At 36.2% G+C, this 26,044-nt stretch overlaps 1 protein-coding gene across 1 annotated transcript in view; it reads left to right on the top strand.

The window, feature by feature from the left end:
• The first annotated feature begins 11,215 nt into the window (after window positions 1-11,215).
• Window positions 11,216-26,044, top strand: part of LOC132552567 (sodium-dependent dopamine transporter-like) — a 36,168-nt gene continuing 21,339 nt past the window's right edge. Inside the window, exons 1-2 of the mRNA XM_060216747.1 lie at window positions 11,216-11,542; window positions 21,588-21,693. Of these exons, the coding sequence (XP_060072730.1) occupies window positions 11,216-11,542; window positions 21,588-21,693 (433 nt within the window). The remainder of the gene's footprint in view (window positions 11,543-21,587; window positions 21,694-26,044) is intronic.

Raw genomic sequence — 26,044 nt, 5'->3', positions numbered from 1 at the left:
TTTGACAACATTGGTCCTTGTTACCGACTTTACAGAATCTGTAACAAGTTTGACAACATTGAATCTGTAACAAGTTTGACAACATTGGTCCTTGTTACCGACTTTACAGAATCTGTAACAAGTTTGACAACATTGGTTTGACAACATTGTTTGTTACCGACTTTACAGAATCTGTAACAAGTTTGACAACATTGGTCCTTGTTACCGACTTTACAGAATCTGTAACAAGTTTGACAACATTGGTCCTTGTTACCGACTTTACAGAATCTGTAACAAGTTTGACAACATTGGTCCTTTACCGACTTTACAGAATCTGTAACAAGTTTGACAACATTGGTCCTTGTTACCGACTTTACAGAATCTGTAACAAGTTTGACAACATTGGTCCTTGTTACCGACTTTACAGAATCTGTAACAAGTTTGACAACATTGGTCCTTGTTACCGACTTTACAGAATCTGTAACAAGTTTGACAACATTGGTCCTTGTTACCGACTTTACAGAATCTGTAACAAGTTTGACAACATTGGTCCTTGTTACCGACTTTACAGAATCTGTAACAAGTTTGACAACATTGGTCCTTGTTACCGACTTTACAGAATCTGTAACAAGTTTGACAACATTGGTCCTTGTTACCGACTTTACAGAATCTGTAACAAGTTTGACAACATTGGTCCTTGTTACCGACTTTACAGAATCTGTAACAAGTTTGACAACATTGGTCCTTGTTACCGACTTTACAGAATCTGTAACAAGTTTGACAACATTGGTCCTTGTTACCGACTTTACAGAATCTGTAACAAGTTTGACAACATTGGTCCTTGTTACCGACTTTACAGAATCTGTAACAAGTTTGACAACATTGGAATCTGTAACAAGTTTGACAACATCGGTCCTTGTTACCGACTTTACAGAATCTGTAACAAGTTTGACAACATTGGTCCTTGTTACCGACTTTACAGAATCTGTAACAAGTTTGACAACATTGGTCCTTGTTACCGACTTTACAGAATCTGTAACAAGTTTGACAACATTGGTCCTTGTTACCGACTTTACAGAATCTGTAACAAGTTTGACAACATTGGTCCTTGTTACCGACTTTACAGAATCTGTAACAAGTTTGACAACATTGGTCCTTGTTACCGACTTTACAGAATCTGTAACAAGTTTGACAACATTGGTCCTTGTTACCGACTTTACAGAATCTGTAACAAGTTTGACAACATTGGTCCTTGTTACCGACTTTACAGAATCTGTAACAAGTTTGACAACATTGGTCAGTATTACCGACTTTACAGAATCTGTAACAAGTTTGACAACATTGGTCCTTGTTACCGACTTTACAGAATCTGTAACAAGTTTGACAACATTGGTCATGTTACCGACTTTACAGAATCTGTAGCGTGACCTTATTCGACACATGCATTCCATGACACCGAGTGAAGGTATGTTTGTTAATTACAGTGTCATCCTTCATAAAAAATCAGATATCCGGTGAAACTGTTATTATAACTCTTCATAAACTTCCGATGTACAGGCAAGCGTACACAACAGTCTGAAAAATATATCTACATGACGTATGTGTGTGACGCATGGACAATGTGTTTCTTGTGGTCGATTTGTCAACTGAAAATTTAAATGTGCAGCTTTTAATGTTTTTGTCTTAGTTTCCTACCCAGGTATACCGGTTTATGAGATAATCTCTTAGTAATCACTTATGATATAGCCTTTCATTTATTGATGGTTTTTTTTTTGGTTTTGAAAGTCAGGTATTAGATACCGTGGTATAAATACGAAAGATGATTGACTGTTCTTGACGCTCACCTGAGGATGAATTTACCGTAACTATTTTCCGTGAATATCTCTCGTAAAGTGAGTGGATCATGAAAATCTATCGCATTTACCTAGAATGAACTAGAAACGGTCTCACCTTTAATTAATATCAACTCGTTTTATCTCTGTGATGAAATTCTATTTTCAGGCTTCGTTAAGGGAAAGTTCCAATTACACTCAAACCATATTGATTTATACGGAAAAAAAACATAGCACATAGGTAGTAATAGCGTAGCGCCAACTGTTTATCAGTGATGGTAGCTGAGTGGCTACCTCACTGAACAACATACAGGAGACCCGTCGCATGCCATCCAGAACAATGAGGGTAAAGTGTCTGAGTCAAACAGTCACTATATATATGTAAATCACACGAAGCTTATTACCGTTTTAAGTGTAGTGTTATTTTCAATGGTTCAAAGTTTGGTTGTTTAACCAAAAGTCTTATTAAAAGAGGAACAAGTTAAGATATAAAGGTCACTTAGATTTAAATTCAGATATACTGTAAATATATAGGTCAGATAGACCATTACATATATATACTGTAAATATATAGGTCAGATAGACCATAATACGTATGTACTGTAAATATACAGGTCACATAGACCATAACACATATATACTGTAAATATATAGGTCAGATAGACCATAACACGTATATACTGTAAATATATAGGTCAGATAGACCATAACATATATACTGTTAATATATAGGTCACATAGACCATAACACATATATACTGTTAATATATAGGTCAGATAGACCATAATACGTATGTACTGTAAATATACAGGTCACATAGTCCATAACACGTATGTACTTTAAATATATAGGTCACATAGACCATAACACATATATACTGTAAATATATAGGTCAGATAGACCATAACACGTATATACTGTAAATATATAGGTCAGATAGACCATAATAGGTATATACTGTAAATATATAGGTCAGATAGACCATAACACATATATACTGTTAATATATAGGTCAGATAGACCTTAACACATATATACTGTAAATATAGGTCATGTAATGCCGTAACAAAGCTACTCACAGCGGAAAGCGTCATCACTTACACTGTGTAACTTTGCCATTATTGAATAGCATCACCGATTTTGAAAAAAAATCATGAAGCATTGGTGAATCAGTAAAGCATACAATTCACGATAATAACTTATTTTACAAAATACTGTGAGAAAACTAATCGAACACCTCTGTGTGTTGTGGACAGTGTTATCTCAAATCTCATGATATTTTATCTTATGTTTACCCTCTCGGTAAACTGGGTGATAAATTCTAAAAAAAAATACCCCTGGGTTTAGATATCTATGCCCACATTACACAGGGGAAAATACTACACACTTCTTCTTGGAGATATAAGGATAAAGATGCGAGTACATGTAACCTTTCAGGACTTCACTGAGATTAAGTTTCAGGGAGTATCTACGACCACACCCACAACTTAGATCTGGGTTACCGGTTTCCCCGATATCCAAGCGACAGCAAAAGATTGAATGACAAAGAATGACTTGTATTTCCAGTGCTTTTGAGAGAAAATGTCTGTACTATCTTTTCTGTCTAGGTATTGTGCCGATTCAATGTTGAAGAGTTGAAAGTGTATCTCTTTCTGCTTACTTTAAAAGAAAGCGTTTGGCAAAGGCAATGTTCTGTTTTGAATACGTTTTATATTTTAATCAGAAACACTAAGTACAAAGGGTATTTTGTGTAGTTGATCATTTAATGTAAGGATGCATGCGTGAATTTTTTTAAACATTAAAACCTATTTCAAACATCAAACAAATTGGGTCATCTTAAGGTCATTTAGTTATAAGTTTCTTTTTTTCGGTGAAATACATTTTAGTCAGTTTGATTCAAACTGGAGGCAATTAAAATGAGAGTTTTATTGTTAAAACACCTGCCTTTACCAGAATTGATGTATAAATCAATATTTCTAATCTTATTTCCTTTCCTTGGATTCTTGATCCAAGTCTGAGGCGCCACATGTGGTCATCAGACCTCGACTATATGAAGTGGACGTTTAATCCCTAACAAACAAACAAACAAGAACATAAAATATTTCCGGATTGGACACGCTATTCTGACAATGTCACAGATGTTTATGCTTGCCGGCATATAGAAGTAAAGCCGGCCAACGTCTACCAATAAAAATGTCCACGAAAAGTTTCATGCGAAGCTGTAGTGATCAGAAAGGTTTACACAAATAACAAAAATGTGAAGCTGTAGTGATCAGAAAGGTCTACACAAATAACAAAAATGTAGTGATCAGAAAGGTTTACACAAATAACAAAAATGTGAAGCTGTAGTGATCAGAAAGGTTTATACAAATAACAAAAATGTGAAGCTGTAGTGATCAGAAAGGTTTATACAAATAACAAAAATGTGAAGCTGTAGTGATCAGAAAGGTTTACACAAATAACAAAAATGTGAAGCTGTAGTGATCAGAAAGGTCTACACAAATAACAAAAATGTGAAGATGTAGTGATCAGAAAGGTCTACACAAATAACAAAAATGTGAAGATGTAGTGATCAGAAAGGTTTATACAAATAACAAAAATGTGAAGCTGTAGTGATCAGAAAGGTTTACACAAATAACAAAAATGTGAAGCTGTAGTGATCAGAAAGGTCTACACAAATAACAAAAATGTGAAGATGTAGTGATCAGAAAGGTCTACACAAATAACAAAAATGTGAAGATGTAGTGATCAGAAAGGTTTACACAAATAACAAAAATGTGAAGATGTAGTGATCAGAAAGGTTTATACAAATAACAAAAATGTGAAGCTGTAGTGATCAGAAAGGTTTACACAAATAACAAAAATGTGAAGCTGTAGTGATCAGAAAGGTCTACACAAATAACAAAAATGTGAAGATGTAGTGATCAGAAAGGTCTACACAAATAACAAAAATGTGAAGATGTAGTGATCAGAAAGGTTTACACAAATAACAAAAATGTGAAGATGTAGTGATCAGAAAGGTTTACACAAATAACAAAAATGTGAAGCTGTAGTGATCAGAAAGGTTTATACAAATAACAAAAATGTGAAGATGTAGTGATCAGAAAGGTTTACACAAATAACAAAAAAATATGTAGTTGTAGTTATCCATTCGAGTAGAAAGACTGAAAAGCACATCGCACGTTAAATAGTGAGTAGTTTACTTATATCAACAAAATTTTAGACTGTAATACAGCGTACAACCATTATTGAGTTGATATAAAATTGACCTCGTGTAAAACCCCCTTCCTCTCCTTCGCCGGTCCTCATGCTGCTATGTGTTAAGTGTTACTAGGTCTACAATAAAACCAGGGGTTCGGGTCCTAAATTCTAGTTTTAAAACAGGTCAAGTGGCATAGACGGTCCATCTCTACCTCATCTCTGTATCCTACTCTCTCCTATCAATCCTACGTTCCCCATACTCTTTGTCATATCATTTCTCTTCCGCTGAAAAGACCGGAAAGATCGTAAGAGTGGACGTAAAACCCGTTAGATAAAGACATATCTCATAAAACAGTGTCTGCCTACTATGGCTCATTAGTGACACTAGGAACATATACTACTGAAATGAAGGAAGCAAGTTAGACAAAAACCAAGGTGAAAAACTTGCATGTCATTCACCTAAATGAAAGTGTAAAACACGTGAGATATAGCCATAAGGTTAGAACGGATAGAGATGCTGTTTTGTTAAAAAAAAAAATAATATAACGTCTTTAAAAAGGTTTTTTTTTTTTGTCGTCGCGGTAATGTAGGGCACTGTCCTACAGTCTATATAACTCTGAGAAAGGTACCGTATTTAACACATTAACCGCTCGTAAACCGGTCCACTGTGGTCATAACAGTGGTGTATGGCAGTGTAGTCTGCCTTTAACTAATGGATTATTGTAGAAACCACGATCGATTTGCCGGTTCCATTGTCCGAATAAGGATATTCATATTTCTGACCTTCAATACAGTATTCTATTACTAGGCTGGTATCAATATTAATGGTCCTGAGGAGGTGTCGCTTTTGTTTTGACCACGGCGGTATTTAAGTGGCATGACACAGAACAAAATCATATTAAAACCAATTCCCTGGTCAACACATTCCAGTAACTCCTAACCTGATCCATCATGTAGGGATATCATCTTGGATTTTGACATTTAACGTTTCGATTCGTATAGGCCATATTGAATTTTAACGTGTGAAGCTTTTCAACAACGTATGATTACGCTTTAAATTTTAAAAATATATACTTTAGTGTCTGAAAAAATCTTTTTCGTGGACAAATGATTTAGCGCACAAATAACTATCAGTAAATCCACGAATACTTATTTTAACAGCGCGTGGACAAATGAGTTCATGGACTTAAGAGACTCGCGAAAAATGAATGATTTCAAAGTATGTTAAATAAGATAAGACTTATATAGAGGCGATTTAAGATCCTACGATTTTGAACGCCACGGGTAACTTTTGTTTCTTGAATGTACATCCTTTAGATTTGAATCGATGATTAGTTTGTTTACGGAAAATACGAAGAAGACGACAAGAATGACACAGCACCTTTTTTATATTATTTCTGCGATTGTTTAAAAACACGTTTATATAAACTGTGCCCTCTTGATATCGTCTCCACATATATCGAATTTATCTAATCAACCAAACAAATTATCGAACTTGTCGATTAAATGTGTTTTAATAAACTCGAAATCAAGGACTATACACCAATTTCTATCTTTACTTGCAAAGAGAGGAATGTTTTAGTTTAACGTGACCATAACTCCTGATTGGGTGTTATTTTGAACTTTGAAACATTTGAAATACTGAAAAAAACTGATACTTGAATCTGATTAATCTGTTTAAAATATGTAAATCTTGCGAAATTAGGTCTGTACTCCGAAACGGGCATTTCTTTTTCCTGTGAAAGAGTTTGGGAATACTGCAAAAGCGATATTTTCGAGTTTTCTAATATTCACTGTTTCAGAGGATGGCACGAAAAGAAAGAAAGTATTGTGAAGAAAAAAATGCATGACTTTTGTGAAGATAGCATCCTTTTTTTCCCCAACCTTTTGCTAAGACCGCGAAAATTTGAACCATAGGAAATAATTCCCTTTTCAGTATTTCAATGATGATATCCAATCATTAAATGATACAAATGCTACAACAGAAATGTACCAAAGGCTGTATCGGGATTATTCCGAGCAAATTAAGATATCACACTTTTTTTTTTTTTTTTTTTTGTTGCTTGTCCAACCTCACGTGCATACTTCCTCCTTTATCATACGTGCATCCTCCGACTGTAGTTTTAGAGCCAAAAACAAATTATGCGTACTTTTATCCGAAAGCAAATCCACGTTTTTGACTCCCATAACCTCAACAGGAATGTTTCAAAAAAGTTTTCAAAACAGGTTTTTATTTTAACTTTAATGTCGATCTGAATTGCCTTGAGAAGGAAGATCAGTCTTGTTTAAAGTGTTGAGATAAGGGGATCTAGTTCTTGTTTGTATTGCTAAAAATACACGATTATAGAACTTATTCAACCATAACGGAAGTAGATCTCTTTATAAAATGTGTCCTGAAACATGGGTTAGGCTTTTACATCATATGATGGAATTCAAGATAAAATGATTTGAGTTAAATCCTTTATTACAGATACAGAGAGAACTGTGAAGTCAAAAAGCATTTTTTTTCTCAAATGATTACATAAACCCGTAAAGTGGTTTTCTTAATGCCTGTGTATCTATCTTTATTGACATTTATAAGCCATATATGAGATCCTTTCATATTCCAAAAGGATTCGGTGATACAATTTTCATAGATAACAATTGTTTACACGAAGAATATAGCCTAGATATAATCTGTGAAAAAAAAGAGTTCGACATATTTTGTCTTACATCGTTATCGTGAATGATAGATCGACGTGGCTGGATTTAGAAATCGGATTTATGACGAAGTTCAAACAATATAACTAACACACCGTCCACTTTGTCGATGTAAAGAAAATCCAATAATTATGTTCTTTTGCGTACATGTATTGTGTATGGTTATTTGTTAATATACCGTAATATAGCCTTTAACAATCACACATTATAATAAAGTTTCTCTTAAACAACCATTATGGTCTAATGCTGTAGCTCTACCTCTGTGAGAGACCACTCCCATTAAGCAATTTCTCTCTTGGGCGACCAATGCTTTATATCAAAGTGTATATATTATGTAACTCTGCTTATTTATGAAAGACGACTGCCAGCAGTCCACATTTGACCTATATCTAAGGGTCTAGAATGATATAAATTTTATCTAATCACGTGATAATCGTTTTCTTCAGAGAATATTCCCGTGTATGTTTTCTTTGTATCGTTTTATGTCATATAACCAACTATGACATCATAATTAGAAAATGACGTCATATACTCGCAGATTGCATTGTGACGTTACAATGGATACCATTGTCATAAGTCGTAATGACATGACTCATCACAGAAGAAAGTGTCTTTTTTTCTAAATATTTGATAAAAAAAATCATTAATCATTGATAAATCATGTGATGAGTGGGATATTAAATTCGTTTCAATTTTCTACGTGACCTTTCCAATACGTCACAATTTTTTTTTTAATTTTGAAGTAAGGTTTGCCAAAGTGAAAAGTTCCCTAAACTCGTTGCATGCAAGATACTAAATGTTTAACATGGTATTTGAGAGATGGTGTATCGTTTTTTATTTACCATGTATCAATCATCTGGTTTAGCAAGTTGTAATAATTATGAAATTTATATAGAAAAATTAACTGGCCTGATATTACTATTTGTTTACACATTTTAGACTTTTTCAGTACAGAATAACTTTCGTCCTTAAACAAACTGAAAATTACTACGTAAAGTGATATAAATTCTGTTTATTATTTCAAAACAAAAGTACACCAACAATAAACAAATATCAACATTCAGGAATCAAATTTAGCAACCGGAAATGGAAACAATGTCATTCACAACATGAAGTAGCCGGTACAGTTTGTTCTTGATTGGAAAATGAATTGCGATGAACATATCGAAATTTGAAATCTCCATCCAGTATGACACGTGACGCATTTTTCACTTCAGCACAAAAATAATCAATATTTTCATAATGGATCGTATTTTGCATCTCCATTACAAAATACTTTCCAGCTATGAATATATATATAATATAGCCCCTGTACTATAATGCACACTGCATGTGTCCCCGGGAACTATACAAAAGTTAAAGGGCAAAAATCACGATACTCTCATCATGCTGGCTGTTTTCCAAATATGGCATGACTGTTTCCACTATGCAGCCTTATTTATTTGTGAATAACATCGCCCAGTTTTACGACTTCGTAACTGTGACGTACCACGTGGTCATTCTAGAAAGAAGTGTCTTTGTTGTTCATTATCATCCACACGGGGTATTTATATTTATTAAATATTAATCAAAAATTTTAATTTATCAGTTTAAACGTTTAAATCATATTAGTCGGTGTCCATGGCTACGATGGAGGTCAACATATGGATAAGAAATCGCTTTTGCTTAAATGACAATAAAACAAGCATATACTGTTTGTGAAGATGTTTGAAATAAGGTCAGAAATGACATGGTTTGTCATTATACCTAATAAGTCAAGCTGTTTAACTTCAATTCTTGTGGGAGCTTCTAGCGGGACAGTATCTTTCATTATCCCACTGAAAAATGCTCAAGAAGACTTCAATCTTCCTTAATCTGATTTGAATTGAAATGATCGAGAACTGGATATTATCTTGAAGTCATGAAGACAGTTGTTGATATTCTCAAAGCTACCTTTGAGGTTTTGATGTATTGTTAAATGTAGATTTTTATTTTAGTATTTCTGTAATGAAAGTGACCTAAGCTTGTTCAAGGTCGAGTTTCGATGTAATCTTACCGGTGGAGGGTAGGTTAGGATGGGGCGATCAACTCTCACCGGTGGAGGGTGGGTTAGGATGGGGCGATCAACTCTCACCGGTGGAGGGTAGGTTAGGATGGGACGATCTACTCTCACCGGTGGAGGGTGGGTTAGGATGGGGCGATCAACTCTCACCGGTGGAGGGTAGGTTAGGATGGGACGATCTACTCTCACCGGTGGAGGGTAGGTTAGGATGGGACGATCTACTCTCACCGGTAGAGGGTGGGTTAGATTGGAACGATCTACTCTCACCGGTGGAGGGTAGGTTAGGATGGGACGATCACTCTCACCGGTGGAGTGTGGGTTATGATGGGACGATCTACTCTTACCGGTAGAGGGTGGGTTAGGATGGGACGATCTACTCTTATCGGTGGAGGGTGGGTTAGATTGGGACGATCTACTCTTATTGGTGGAGGGTGGGTTAGATTGGGACGATCTACTCTTATCGGTGGAGGGTGGGTTAGATTGGGACGATCTACTCTCACCGGTGGAGGGTGGGTTAGGATGGGACGATCTACTCTCACCGGTGGAGGCTTGGTTAGGATGGGACGATCTACTCTCGCCATGGAGGGTGGGTTAGGATGTTACGATCTATTCTCACCGGTGGAGGGTGAGTTAGGATGGGACGATCTACTCTTATCGGTGGAGGGTGGGTTAGGATGGGACGATCTACTCTCACCGGTGGAGGGTGGGTTAGGATGGGACGATCTACTCTCACCGGTAGAGGGTGGGTTAGGATGGGACGATCTACTCTTATCGGTGGAGGGTGGGTTAGATTGGGACGATCTACTCTTACCGGTGGAGGGTGGGTTAGAATGGGACGATCTACTCTCACCGGTAGAGGATCTACTCTTACCGGTGGAGGGTGGGTTAGATTGGGACGATCTACTCTTATCGGTGGAGGGTGGGTTAGGATGGGACGATCTACTCTCACCGGTAGAGGGTGGGTTAGATTGGGACGATCTACTCTTATCGGTGGAGGATGATTTAGGATGGGACGATCTACTCTTATCGGTGGAGGGTGGGTTAGGATGGGACGATCTACTCTCACCGGTAGAGGGTGGGTTAGATTGGGACGATCTACTCTTGTCGGTGGAGGGTGGGTTAGGATGGGACGATCTACTCTCACCGGTAGAGGGTGGGTTAGATTGGGACGATCTACTCTTACCGGTGGAGGATGATTTAGGATGGGACGATCTACTCTTATCGGTGGAGGGTGGGTTAGGATGGGACGATCTACTCTCACCGGTAGAGGGTGGATCTACTCTCACCGGTGGAGGGTGGGTTAGGATGGGACGATCTACTCTCACCGGTAGAGGGTGGGTTAGATTGGGACGATCTACTCTTATCGGTGGAGGGTGGGTTAGGATGGGACGATCTACTCTCACCGGTAGAGGGTGGGTTAGATTGGGACGATCTACTCTTACCGGTGGAGGGTAGGTTAGGATGGGACGATCTACTCTCACCGGTGGAGTGTGTATGGGACGATCTACTCTCACCATGGAGGGTTGGTTAGGATGGGACGATCTACTCTCACCGGTAGAGGGTGGGTTAGATTGGGACGATCTACTCTTATCGGTGGAGGGTGGGTTAGGATGGGACGATCTACTCTCACCGGTAGAGGGTGGGTTAGATTGGGACGATCTACTCTTATCGGTGGAGGGTGGGTTAGGATGGGACGATCTACTCCCACCGGTGGAGGGTGGGTTAGATTGGAACGATCTACTCTTACCGGTGGAGGGTAGGTTAGGATGGGACGATCTACTCTCACCGGTAGAGGGTGGGTTAGTTTGGGACGATCTACTCTTACCGGTGGAGGGTGGGTTAGATTGGGACGATCTACTCTTACCGGTGGAGGGTAGGTTAGGATGGGACGATCACTCTCACCGGTGGAGTGTGTATGGGACGATCTACTCTCACCATGGAGGGTGGGTTAGGATGGGACGATCTACTCTCACCGGTAGAGGGTGGGTTAGATTGGGACGATCTACTCTTACCGGTGGAGGGTGGGTTAGCATGGGACGATCTACTCTCACCGGTAGAGGGTGGGTTAGATTGGGACGATCTACTCTTACCGGTGGAGGGTGGGTTAGATTGGGACGATCTACTCTTATCGGTGGAGGGTGGGTTAGGATGGGACGATCTACTCTCACCGGGACGATCTACTCTTACCGGTGGAGGATGATTTAGGATGGGACGATCTACTCTTATCGGTGGAGGGTGGGTTAGGATGGGACGATCTACTCTCACCGGTAGAGGGTGGGTTAGATTGGGACGATCTACTCTTATCGGTGGAGGGTGGGTTAGGATGGGACGATCTACTCTCACCGGTAGAGGGTGGGTTAGATTGGGACGATCTACTCTTACCGGTGGAGGGTGAGTTAGGATGGGACGATCTACTCTTATCGGTGGAGGGTGGGTTAGGATGGGACGATCTACTCTTATCGGTGGAGGGTGGGTTAGGATGGGACGATCTACTCTCACCGGTAGAGGGTGGGTTAGATTGGGACGATCTACTCTTACCGGTGGAGGGTGAGTTAGGATGGGACGATCTACTCTCACCGGTGGAGGGTGGGTTGAGGTTTGGCGATCTTTTCTCTCTGGTGTAGGGTGGAAGATGGATTCTCTCCGAACTCTGTCTTATGTATTTCCTTTCTCTAGTTATTTGGGACATTGGTACACCTTGGAAAGTCGTTGTCCCATTTATCAAATGTAGGTCACTCTCACCTCTGTTTAGACCTTTGACCTAAATAAAAGAAATTACATATGACGTTTGGGCTTAATCACCTACGCTAGTTGTCACTGGAACTTCTTACTTGATGAAGAGTATTGTCTTGGTAAGGCGTTGTGTAGTCGGGAACTGTAACCAAATTTTCTGTTTCCTACCCTCTCAATGTATTGGAATGTTGTTTCTGCAGTCCACACAAGGAGATGTACCCTATTCAAGCCTAGGAAGTGGGGTAACAAGGTGAAACATTATCATATAAAGGTATAAGTCGTAAATAATTTAAAAAAATGGGAGAGCACCTTATTATTTGTAGTGTCGTGTCAGTTGGTGCTATCATTGTACATGTATGAGATAGTGGTATGTATTAAATCGATCAACTCCTTCTGAAGAACTTTCTGATAGTATGTAGTCAAGTTAGATTTAAAACTTTATTAGTCGAGGTATGGTATCATCGACGTCTTTAACAAAATGGAAAGAAAAGTCAAACGTTGACTTAATTTCGTTTTCAATTTCTATTCGTTAACTTTCGTTTTCGCAGCAGCATACCAATCAGTTTCACTCAAGAAGTTATCACTTCAAGTTACCATATAGGTAGCTGGAATATCTTTGACGAATGGATTGCTTATAAGTAATGTTTCTGGACCCTTTCAATCTTTGATAAGTTTATCATTTCAACTTGTTTTCTTTGTCTGTTTCCATCATTTTTTTTCTTTTCCCTTATCATTTTATTTCGTTCTTAATCTCCGTTTGGAATACAATGTTATATATTTCATCACCATAGAAAGCTGACCAGCTCATTATGGTATATAAATAATTTACATGAAAGATATTTAGGCGAAAAATAGGTGTACAAGAAAAACAAATTAACATTATGTTTTAGTGAAAATCATTTTCTTCTTGGAAGTAAATATCGATACAAAAAGTATGTCAAGAGGTTCATCAAATGTTTATTACGATATGTGAAACTTTAATTGTAATCGTTAATTTCTTTTGTTTGTTTCACCGTGAAATGTTGTTTACAATCATGCTAATCTCTTATATCTATAAACAACACAAACCAATTTGTTGAAAAAGCACTCTTCGAAAATTAAAGTCTGTTAGATCCGGAGATATCTGCATTTTCCATAATCATAAACATTGCGAAGATAGCGACACCTACCGGAAGAATTGTGATGTAAGGGGATGTTACTAATTGCCTTAGGCATTATTTAAACAATAAGTACTACAAACTTGCCAGGCAGGAAGAATTGATGGGATTGATGTGGCACGAAGTTTGTGTTGACAAGGCCAAGTAATTTATGTTTTTGTCGCCTATTATGAGTCCATACTGGATAATTGCTCTCGTTTTTGATGTCGGTTGGTAGCAGACGACAACTCAGGTACTTGTACAGTGAATGTTTGTGCATAAATCTGTCAAAGCTAGGGATTTAGTGTGTTAAAATCTCTGGTAATGACTAAGATAATCACCAAGGAGCATTATGATTAGTGCTAGACAGCTTTACATTGTAATTTATATGCAATCCAGTATCACTCTCTCGCTCGGGCCAAAACTCCCGCCAAATTGATTCGGATTGATTTATTCATAGCTTTGGTGATACGCACAGATGTTTATACGTTGTGGTCTATAGAACACCAACTTCACATGTACAGAAATCAATGTTCAAAGTGGATTATACACTAAGTGTGTAGAAAGTGAATTACCATAACTTTTAATCAAGTTTATAGCACATATCATCAATGGTTTAGAGTGTATGGTTCACTGCAATTCGTTAAGTGCTGAGTATCACTTGGAATATATTTCCTTTAATCGTTATGTAGAAACACACAAATTAAAGGTTCCCTGAAGGTTAGTTTTTCTACAAGTTATAAATGACTTCATTTGACAATTGAATTTACAATCATAATAAATGTTTAGGTTACCACTTTCCCTAAAATGGCCTCTTTTACCAATACACCACATTGAGTATCATGCTTGACTTCCGGCGGAAGTGAACGTTCCTATGCTGGAAAACGATCGAAGCAAAAGGATATATTTAAAAGCTTGTAAAAGGTTGGAGTGTTGTATTGATTGAAATTATGTATGTCTATATACAATGTTACTCGACTTAGCACCTGTCGAAAGGTCCATCAACGCAAATAACGAATTCTCATTCAGCACGAGACTTCGTAGAAAATTAAACCTCACTCATCCTATGAAACACGATAGAAAACAGGGAAAACAACCACAGCGGGGAAAAAGCTTTTAAAAGGATTTCAGAGAAAAATGCTTTGGATCATGTTGGTCCCATGTATAGTTATATTGGTTTGAAATAGTGTCATACAATGGAATTTATTGACAGTTTTTTTTCAAATTTAAAATGTTATCGAAAGGATCATTCAAGACAGAAAGTGATAACTTTGTTATAAATTTGAAAGCATTTAAAAAAAAATCTTGTGTTTACATTGATTTAGACAATTCAGGAGCATAATGGTGTTTCACTTTACAAGCTATGTACTTCAGGTTGACGCATAATAAGATAATTTTGACCAACACTTTCAGGCATTAAGCAAAGACAGATGACGTTAATCAGTATCTTTGCATGAGGCTTACAATCAGCTCTTTCAATCAATAATGAACAAACCATATATCCCCGGAACGGTTACATAAAGGAACTTTATGACAGAAAAGTATGTGGACACGTAAACTTTGTTAGTTTGACAGTGATTAAAGACGGAAAATGAAAAAATAGTCATAAACGAATTGAATAGGACTGAACAGATTGTCAGTAGTCACACAAATGTTACATCAAACAAATATATACCAGCACATGAACACAATTATAAACCAAAGTGTCAAATTCAATTCAAATAAGACGAAATGTGAACAAAATAAGCGACTTCTCCTGAAAAGATCAAAGAAAATAAGACCAGGTGTTCGTGAAGAGTAAGCGTCTTCTACCTGATCGACGATACCAATCATGTAAATTTTGATCAATTCAAGTAATTGCTGTTACGTTTTGAAATGATATCCAAGGTATGTAACAACGGATTGAACAGGCAACTTAACGAGCATCAAACATATCAAGCTCATATCGCACAAAGAAGGGAAATATTCATTATCTTGACGACCCTACAACTTCCCAAAAGTTTGATCCTGTGCTGTGTCCCATACATCAATGATACAATTTGTGGAATTCAATTAGAAATTTCGAAACATTATTTCTACACTTATGTTTATTTTTAAGAAATAATTCTGCTTTTTTGAAGGTATAGAAAAATAATTATATTTTTAATTTATACAATTTTATTTAGACAATCGTAACTTATCAATGACATTAATGATTATGATGCATTGTTTTCTTGGTAACAGGAAAAATAACAATGAAAGACAAAACAAAAGACTAATTGCCACTAAGAAATCTTCTGCATTTGATAAAAGCAACATCTCTAAAACAGACGCAACGGAGTAAAAATATGAAGAGATCGGCGATATCGTCTGTCCGGCTTTATGAGACCGTCCGGCTCCTAAAGTGCATTTATTATACGCTATATTGACTAGTTGGTCTCCAGGGATGCAAAGCAATACTGCACAGTACTCAATGATTAGTGTACAGTTTCGAGTAAGTTAGCATTTGTATAGCCCTAAGCTAAGTCACACACTAATGTATGATCCGTCACTACGGGCCGAAAATCCGGGAAATTTGACGACAATTATTTGAATACACAATGATGTAAGATCAGATTACCAATATGCTTTGGTATTTAACTGATCAAACAGTATTTCGTTGAGTGTCGTATTCCATTGAGAATACAAGAGTCACGGTCTCTATTAATGTCCCATCTTGGGTCACATAACACCATGCTAATAGCCAAACACTCGTTAGTTTTATAAAGCAGGGATGCACCTCTCGGCTTGTCGACATGAATATTCTATAAGTTTGAGTAGTGTGATTAGCTGCTGACAATACAACATTTGTATTTGCCTCTGTTTAGAAATCTCGACCACTTTATACTGCGTTATTAGGAGACATCGATTATTTCTGTCAGCGTGATATGAAGTGTTTATTAGAATAGACGGATTCGACAAGGCTCTTTGTTTACACCTCTTGTATTTTTTTTTTTTTTTTTTTGAAAATTCAGACACATATTAACCCTAAAATAGATTAACCCAATATTTTATTACAAATGTAATATTCGTAAATAAAGACCATGTGTAGCTTGTGTAAGAGGCGCTGACATTAATATTCCAAATGGCACTATTAACCCTGGAGAAGGAAGCATTTGTATTGTTGTGAATAAAATGAGCTCATATTTCAGACCCGATACGAGTTAGTATTTTACTTAGCAAGCTTTTATCATTAAAACAAATGCCGTTCAATATTAAATCATCTCCAAAACATGAAATTAAAAAACGGAAAATCAATTAAAAGCTTCTGAACCGCTTTTGCTTCGATGTACTTTTGAATGGACGCATGTTCAAAAAACATAGTTTCAATAGATTTAATCATCAATGTGTATAAATACCAGGGATTATGTAACTGATATTCTCCCATTGTTTTACTAATTGTAGCAGAATTAATACTATTGCGTTTTATTCCTTGGATACAAAGCACTGTTAGCTTAATGTATGTATTCATTTTCATATTTACTTTCAAATGAACATTTTTCAAATTTTACAATTTCAAAATTTTGACGATGTCTCAGGTAATCAGTTGTGATGCGCGAGTCCGCTGTCAGTTGGTCTTCCGCAAACAATCGATATTTTCGATTTAAAAAAAACGCCAAAAAAAACCTTGCCTCAAATTTTAATGAAATTTTGCTGAAGCCTTTTAAAGTCAAATTCGAACAAAAACTGTTAATAATACGACACTCAGAGTCCCCAAGGAACCACAAAGAGTCCTTTTGACTGAAAAATTGTTCTGAAGATCAAACTATTGTAAAAGTAGATATTGTTAAGATACTTTAACAAAATTGTGAATTCCTTTACCCTAGGATTTCACATATGTCCCTAATGTGGCGTTAGAGTTAAATTGTGGTTTACAACTGTTCAGGTTTGCACACTTTGACGCGTTTGATCCGTTACGTGAATGGATCAAGGCCAAAATGGGTCAAATTGGTTTAAATTTCAACACCACCATCAGAAACACCAGAAATTACAATAATCCATACTAATGTTAACATCACTTTTTTATAACAATGAAGAAAGGTATGGACTAGAATATTGTTATATTGGCGATTGGTATTCGAATTATTTCTGTAATAAAAACATGCACTGCTTTGATCAATTGTGCAATTACATGGCCAGATTTACGACGCCATCACTCAACATCAGAAGAGGCGACTAATGTGAGGTATGCAACAGATTTCTTGGATTAGAAAATATTGGAGAAACTAATGTTAACTTTGTCACTCTACGCTTTTGATACAAACATACAAACGAATAAAACAACAGAAAACAAACAAATAAAGTACAGAAAAAAGACATTAAAATTAAAAAAAAACAAAAACAAAAACGGACAATCAACAAAATTATCAGGAAAGAAATAAAACGTTAGAAAACAAACAAATTTAATTCTAAGTCTCTCTTCATTTTCTGTGCAGGTCACTTCTTCAGGATACATTGTTACCTGTGTAATTTAGGTTTGGTTTAAACTGTATTCCAAAATAGACATATTTTGAATCTTGCATACAAAAAATTGACGTGGTTGCCATAGTGATCTCATTAAGAAATATCATATTTCTTTGTGTGATATGAAGCTGGACATGTTTGATGCTCGTTAGTTTGCCTGTAGGTTCTGTTGTTGTATACTTTGCTCTATTTTGAGAACGTGACAATACTTACTTGGACTGACCAAGGTTTATATGGCGGGTGTCATCGATGAAACAGACGACGTTTACTCTTCCGGAACAAAATCTTTTTTTTGTTTATATTTTGCCATAGTCTTATGGAATCTGAGTTTGAATTATGATTATGTTGCCATGTTGGTATTCTCTGGATGAAAACAAGTACGAAAGTACGTCTGAATAACAGTTCTCGTGAATTAAAGTAAATTAGTTGTGAACAGTTAAGGTATGTACTGTATACTTTTAAGAGATGAAATAGAAATTGAAAATGGAGAAAACTACAGAGATAACAGTAACAGTGCTGATTTGTTAATTTTGTCTCAGAATATCTTTGAATAACAAGTTGTATATTTAAATTCAGATAAATAAATATAATTTATTCAAACATGAAAAAAAGTATATTTGTGTTCAGTTCACTTCCTTCGTACATGTACAAGAAACAAGTCTTTGTGTTGAAATAAAAGGTGGAAAGGGACACATCAAACCACTCCATCCACAGATAAGTTAAAATGGGTATCTGCGTTATGAGAAAATATGTGATGGACTGGCGTCCTACTCGATATGAATCAACGTGTTAGACAGTTAAATCAGACAAAATAGAATCCAAACTAAAAAAACAATCCGAGAGGATATTGACTCAGGGAATGGTTGAAAAAATCACGCCTACTATCTGTGGAAATTCTCCTCAGCTATTAAAACACATAGCGGTTATCTCCTGTTAGCACGGAATTTCACAAACGAACAACGATCAATTTGCTTCAAAAGACAGCAATAAAATGAGGATTAAAACAATTAATCAAATGTTATCACCAGATGTATCTAATTTTAACTACACAACAGTTCAGTGGGAGTTGACTTCTTGTTCCGTGGCTGGTAAAGTACGGAACCGAATATTTATAAAAAAAAAAAACGAAAAGAAAAATAAAATAAAAATGATTGAATGCGATTTTGATATCAATTGCAATAAAAAAGAAGCAGAAACGCTAATTTATGACCAATGTAGCATTCTTGTTTATATCGGTAGATTGAAATTTCAAAAATATTTTTATCTAATCTATCTTATATTTGGGACGTTTCTAGTTTTATTTGAGTTTTTTTTCACACAAAATGTCAAATACGTGATTTGGAGTGAACATTTCAGGACGGAAGCATATAGACGGCTGAATAACTATGTTCTGTATTTCAATTAATTAATCTGGTGTTTCATAAACTGTTCTGATCAAATCGTTAGGCACACCTTTAGCATAAGGTTTGATTTACATAGGCACATAATCATTGGCAAGTATTCCAAACTAAACATATTAACATCTTTACCGAATTTTTTTCATTTCTAATGTGACACTTGTTGCCATGAACTCATATAGAATTAAGATAAAGTTTATATTGAAATCGTTATTGTTCATTTGAAAACGAAGCACTTAATTTCCTGACAAAATCGTGTGTTCACGTAGTGCACATAAACAACCAATAATTAAAATTCCCATTGAAATGACCCATCCGCTGCAAAGCTTTCAGTTTTAGCCAATATGTTTACATCTGTCTTGTAAATAAGATACAAATTGCACACAAATGATTAGCATTGTCAAGGTACAGCTGTTCATGAGATTTTGTTAAACGTTTAAGAAAACTGTTATAAAAATGAAAAATCCTCGCATTTTAACCAAAATCAAATTCTCATTTACGATCAACATTATCTTCGGATTAATAATCATGGATTTCGAATCTGGTTTGTACTTTTCGCGTAGATGATGATATTCAACACCTCTATCAGAAAATTGCATATCTTATAGGTAATATAAGGTTGGGGCCAGACTGTCGCTTCTACCATACAATCTACTTCGTCGCCGCCATCTTGAGTTGTCTCATCCGGATAGCGACAGCCTACATACTCCAAATACTTCAAATACAAACACTGTTACAAGATTGTACCAAAGACTCACTAGATAATAAAATATTGAAATATATTATTTTATCTGACAGTAGCTAAGACAACATAGTACCAACCACAGTTTAATGAAGAAATAAAACCGGAAGTACAAGCATTAGAATCGGTCTCGGCTCACGTTACACCTTTTCAACTTTGAACTCTTGTATTTGTTTATTTTCGTCATATCTAATACAAATTAACTTTCGTTATTTCTAAATTAGGAAATGTAATGTGGAATAGGAAGAAACGTGTCAATCAGTGCATCAATATATATTCATGTAATAGATTAGAGGGTTCAAAGTCTATCTGAACTCTCGTTCGAAAGAATCGTAAAAGAAGTAACTTGAAAATCACGTGAATTTAAGGAAGATATTTCCATAGATGTTACAAACTCCAGTGACACAGAAAGCACCCCCACACGCCCCGCCAAATACAGACAATTGTTACCTGTTTAAATATTCAACATCTCAGAGCAAACTCTCGTCAAGAGAATTGTCTAATAACGAGATGATTGAGCTCATTTAAACTCTACCGACAGGTGGAGCTCTTCTACAAAATTGTAATTTCAAGCGTCTGTGAACAGTGATTATTTGCTAATGATGATAGAAATATTGACAACAGAATGCGATGTAGAATTTGTCGCGAGATCGAAGCAGGAGCATTTTTCAAGAAAAAAGGGAGTTTAGAAGTTATGAGTTAAACTGTTTCTTAAGTTAATAAAGCTCTTATTTCAGTAGATAAAGAAAGTAAGGAAAACGTATATAGCTGGCTTGGAAACTTGAAATTAAGAGAGGGGAGGTTTAGTTCCTGAAAGACTGGAAGACTGGCCGCAAGATTGTGACGGAAGAAAGTAGATTGGAAATCTATGCAGAATTGGGATGGGAAAATGTAATGAGGGAGGAAAATGGAAGGGCAGCGGTTCGATTTTGAGGGTTGCTGGGCATTAGTTAGAAAATAATAAATACTTACTAAGATTGGGAGAATGAAAGGACAGCCGTGTATAGCGAAGGGAAAGCATAAGCTTATACCGAGGGGGGAGATTGGAAGGGCCACCAGGTTATAGCGAAAGGAAAGTAACGAAGGATACCAAATTGATAGGGAAAGGAGAGAATGGAAGGTCAGAAAATAGATATTGAATGAGAGATATCACAACAGTTCGGGAGGAAAACTGAATGACAATATCCAAAATGTAAGTTAGGAGTATTGTATATCCTGCGTCACTAGATAGGTACTTGATGTTGACAATGGTCTTAATTGCAACAGAGTCAGATCAAATTTCGAAATACATTTAGTACAAATATTTGCAAATATTTTGAAATGTGTGTATTTTTTTCTTTAAGATTGACCGGGTGGATGACGTGTGTATGACGAAAGGAACAAGCATGGGAGAGAAGGGATCTTTAGAAAAGGAGCAAAATACTCCTATAATGAATATACCAGTCCAAGGTGAGTGATCCCCCTTGATTTGTTTGTCCGCATGTTCGCCTATCCGTCCTGACGTCAATGTTTGTTATAAGAACGTCTCAGCAAATATCATACTAACCATGTATGGTTGTTCTGTTGTTGTTTACCTGGTTTACGTGACAATATTAACTTGGGTTGACCAAGGTTGACATGGTGTCGTTGATGAAACAGAAGACGCTTACTCTTCTAGAACACCTGTTCTTATCATCTTTGTATTTTTTCAAGAGACTGCATTTGTTTTCAAAAGAAAAAAGAAAAACAAACAAACAAACAAAAACAAAAGACCACGAAAATAACAAATTCTAACTTTAAGTTTGTTGCTCAACGAGTGTGGTCAAAACACAAATAACCAACAGTATATAAGGTCAGCTTAAGTTTGAATTAGTGACTGTTTAAAGTTTTGAGAACAGCTTGTAGCTAAAGACAACAAAGAAAATATCCACATGTCAGCAGAATACAAGCTTCTATTCGATGGATCTAGAGCAAAGCGAAAGATTTACCACGTGACCTCTGAAAAAGTACAAGGAGAACAAGACCAGGCCCCACTTGTATAAAACATGTCAACTTGAGATTTCCTCGAGTCGAGATTTTCCTCAGCTGATATCTCCTCAAAAACGGCTTGTATAAAATTTTCTCAAGGAACAGGAGGAAGGCATCGACTAGGATGTCCTTGAGGAATTTTCATACAAGATATTTTCAAGGAGATATTAGCTGAGGAAAATCTCGACTTGAGGAAATCTCAAGTTGAGATGTTTTATACAAGTGGGGCCAGATCTTTCTGAAGAGTAGGTATGTAAACGACATCCATCATACAGTGCATAAATCTCAGTCCAAATAAGTAATGCCAAGTTTCAAAAATCAGAGCAAGGGTGACAATAGCGTGACTTACAGGTATACTAACAAGCATGAAACTTGTCAGACTTCAAATCGTACAAGGAGATAAAATGTTCCTCGACGTTACGTCCGTAAAGCTAACTCGGAGGCTGACAAGACGTTGGTGATGTTTAGAGTCCCTGATGATAGCAATATTTTGTTCAATACGGATATCGCTTAAAAACGGTGCAGTTGCTTCAATTTATATCTATTTTGTTTTCAAAACATTGGAGTATTGAGCTTAAGTTAGAGAATGTAGGTGCGACGTTCAGAACCCAGCTAGACAAGTTGTGTACAACAGAGAAAATGTTGGGGTAACGCACTGGAACCTACCATAGCTAACTCAAAGCATAATTCACTTGATGGGTCCTCGTCGTAAACTTTGAAATCGGTTTTTCAAAATATATGATAACCATGAAACTTCTTTGTATGTCTTTCTTAACATCATATAGCGTTCTCAAAGCTAGATATATGATTTCTAAACCGTGAGCTTCCAATGTTTCAATAAATTGTAGAATTGAAAACATTGATTCGATCACTGTTAAAGTTGACAAATTGTTGAACGGTTGAACCTGCCAGGCTATTTCAGATCTCTACAAATGGAAGTTTGTCCGTCGTGTATAACGAGATTTGTCCCATGTGACAATTCTAACTTGTATCGTCTCGTCCCATTAGTTTTCTCGCCTGGCTGCCTTACACAGAAACTGTTACACGTTTTACTAACCAATGTCCATAAAACGGTTCCGAACCGCCTGTCTAATAACAAATGGAGTTTCCCGGAAAGTTTAGTATCGTTGTGTGGGAACAACAGATTGTTAAGACGTCTGTTTTCCTTGTGTAATGAAGGGACACGACTTCGAGTGTTTTTCACGAATCTTTAAATCTTTGTGAAGATGAAAGTAAGGTTGAAGTTGTTGGTGTTTTTGTTGTTGTTGTTGTTGTTTATAAAGCAATATGATGAAGTGTTACATAATTAATTCTCAGCCACGTTGCGTACGCCTGGCTTCACTGATGACGTCGTAAGTTCAAAATCTAACATAACCGTCATGTTCGGCGTCTAGAGTAACTTTCAATTGCAAGCTCCGCTGGTGAAATTTAGCTGAAAATTGATACTGAAATTAAGGAAAGGAAGCTAAATTTTGACATAGCAGACACAGCGGCCATTTTGTAACGTGTTTGCGCAATCGTGGTTTTCCTGAACTACACCTTTTCAAAGCCTCTTCTCAAGATCCACTTGTGGAATTCAGAACAAACTTGTCTGAAATATCCTAAATGGTTTGAACCATGTCTTGTTATTTTTCGGGTCGGTCCGAACTCAAATAAAGCTGCCATCTTATCTGAACATTTCTTCAAAGTATCCAGAAATTAGATGGCAATGTTGAGAAGATGAAGTGAAGAAAGCGTTTTTTTGTTCTAATTAGAACTGTTTGATCATTCATTTAATTGTTTTCTCTATTACTTTTATTATAATATTTGTCAGATATAGGGCTTTTGTTTGTTTGTTTTTCTCATGACTATCAACAGAATCTGATATTTACAAAAGTAAACAGATATCCTATAGTCGAGATAATGGAGAACTCTTACACATCTACATCGGTTCAATCTTATCGACCTGCTTCATAAAAGATGCAGTTGATTTATTAATGAATCAGCCTTAACAGATCATTCATTGGTATCAATCGATAAATCGGATAAGAGCTGAGTTTTCAACAGGAAGTCATTTACACCAGACCGGAAGTCTTCCACCTTCGTTGAACGCTTACAAAGGTAGTTCACTGGGTTGGGTATTTCAATTAACGGATAAATTCTTGTTAGTGAATCATATGAATGACACACACGCCCTCACATACAATTTACACCACGGATGCATCAAAACGAGTTACACACACACACACACACACACACACACACACATATACATGTACCTCTTGTCAGAAAGAAAGGCCCTAAAGAAGAACCAATTTTAACATTACCTTCTTCATACCAGTCACAACTAAAACAAAACTAGGGCTGGGTATGTTTAGCACACCTTAAGTTCATATACAAGACTAATATGCATGAAATAACATACCGAACTCGTTGAACTACCTTTGTTTGCGTTCATTGAAGGTCGAAGACTTCCGGTCTTGCGTTCCTGACTTCCGTTGGCATGATGAACTCTTTACAAATTTATTGATTCATTTGAAAATCATTAATGAATTGTGAATGTTCACGCGTTTATGAATCAACTTTACGTTTGATAATGCAAGTCAATCAGATTTTATTATAATCGCAGTATTGAGGACATTGAACGAGCCCGGTTTAATCCGGCTTGAGCGATATTTCTTCCTTTGCTATTAAACGGTAGCATTGCTATTAAAAGGTAGCATTTCTATTAAACGGTATCATTGCTATTAAACGGTAGCAAAGAAAGATTGAAATGCAACAGGATAGCAATTAAAGAAAATGTCAGCGATTATTTTCCTGTAAAGAACATTGACGAAGAGAGGATGGTGGGTGTTTGATATACCTGAATTATGTAAGAGAAAGCGAAATAATTAAGATTATACAATGTATTTTTAAGAATGAAAAGTGCGAAAGAAGAAAAAATCGAGACATGTTAGGATATAAAACAAAAATTGATGCTAGTACTTCACTGTGAGTGCTGTGATATGCTGAAACAGGTAAAATTTCAGCGAATTAAACTTTAAATCGTAAACACATTTCTAAAATGTTGAAAAGTGATAGGACCACTTCAATGAAGTTAATGTAATTTGCTGATTGAAAGAGGAATAATTTCTACCTATGGGATATGTTTAATTGGGCTTTGATGATAAAAATGAAAAATATTTTTTTGATGATTTTGCATTAAAACTCTTTCATCTTACATCAAAGAAAGAAATCGTCTATTTCTTTATCATAAATATAACCTGGTTTTTTTTTTAAATAATCTAAAACTCGACAACAAGCCGACCTTAAAGATAATCTTATCATGAAAATAAGGTTTAATTTCTTACTTAGCAAGCCTTTATTATCTTGCTATTAAATAAAATAAGTCGCGTGTTATTTTCGAGATTTTAGGGCAGGTAGTTCGTGTTTTCAATAACGTCTGTTAATATCTGTAGCATATGTTGGTCATTTTACCACTGAGCCCCTGAAACCGGAACTTGTGAATTAATCTAGTCAAAAATACAACTTATCATTTAATGCATGTATGTGTTTTGATTGGTATTGTAGAAATGTTTTTTAAACACATTATTTTCATATTACACACGTTGGTTTTTGAATTTTCAATAATTAATGATTTTGATGAAGAAAGCAATAAAAAAAATTTGTGGCGGATGAAAAATGCGCAAAGGTGCAAAACTAGAGAATTCATCCTTGTGGGGCTAATCAGATAGAATTCGCTATGACATCAATCAGTTCGTTGTTCTATTAGTTTTAAGTTGAGAATAAAATGCAATACACATCGGTGCATCAG

This window comes from Ylistrum balloti, unplaced genomic scaffold (genome assembly GCF_031769215.1).
Source record: "Ylistrum balloti isolate Yb309-2 unplaced genomic scaffold, AGI_CSIRO_Ybal_v1 Utg370258, whole genome shotgun sequence".
Classification (NCBI taxonomy): domain Eukaryota; kingdom Metazoa; phylum Mollusca; class Bivalvia; order Pectinida; family Pectinidae; genus Ylistrum; species Ylistrum balloti.
Note: the sequence above shows the minus strand (reverse complement) of the source record. Positions and strands in the feature narration are given on the sequence as shown.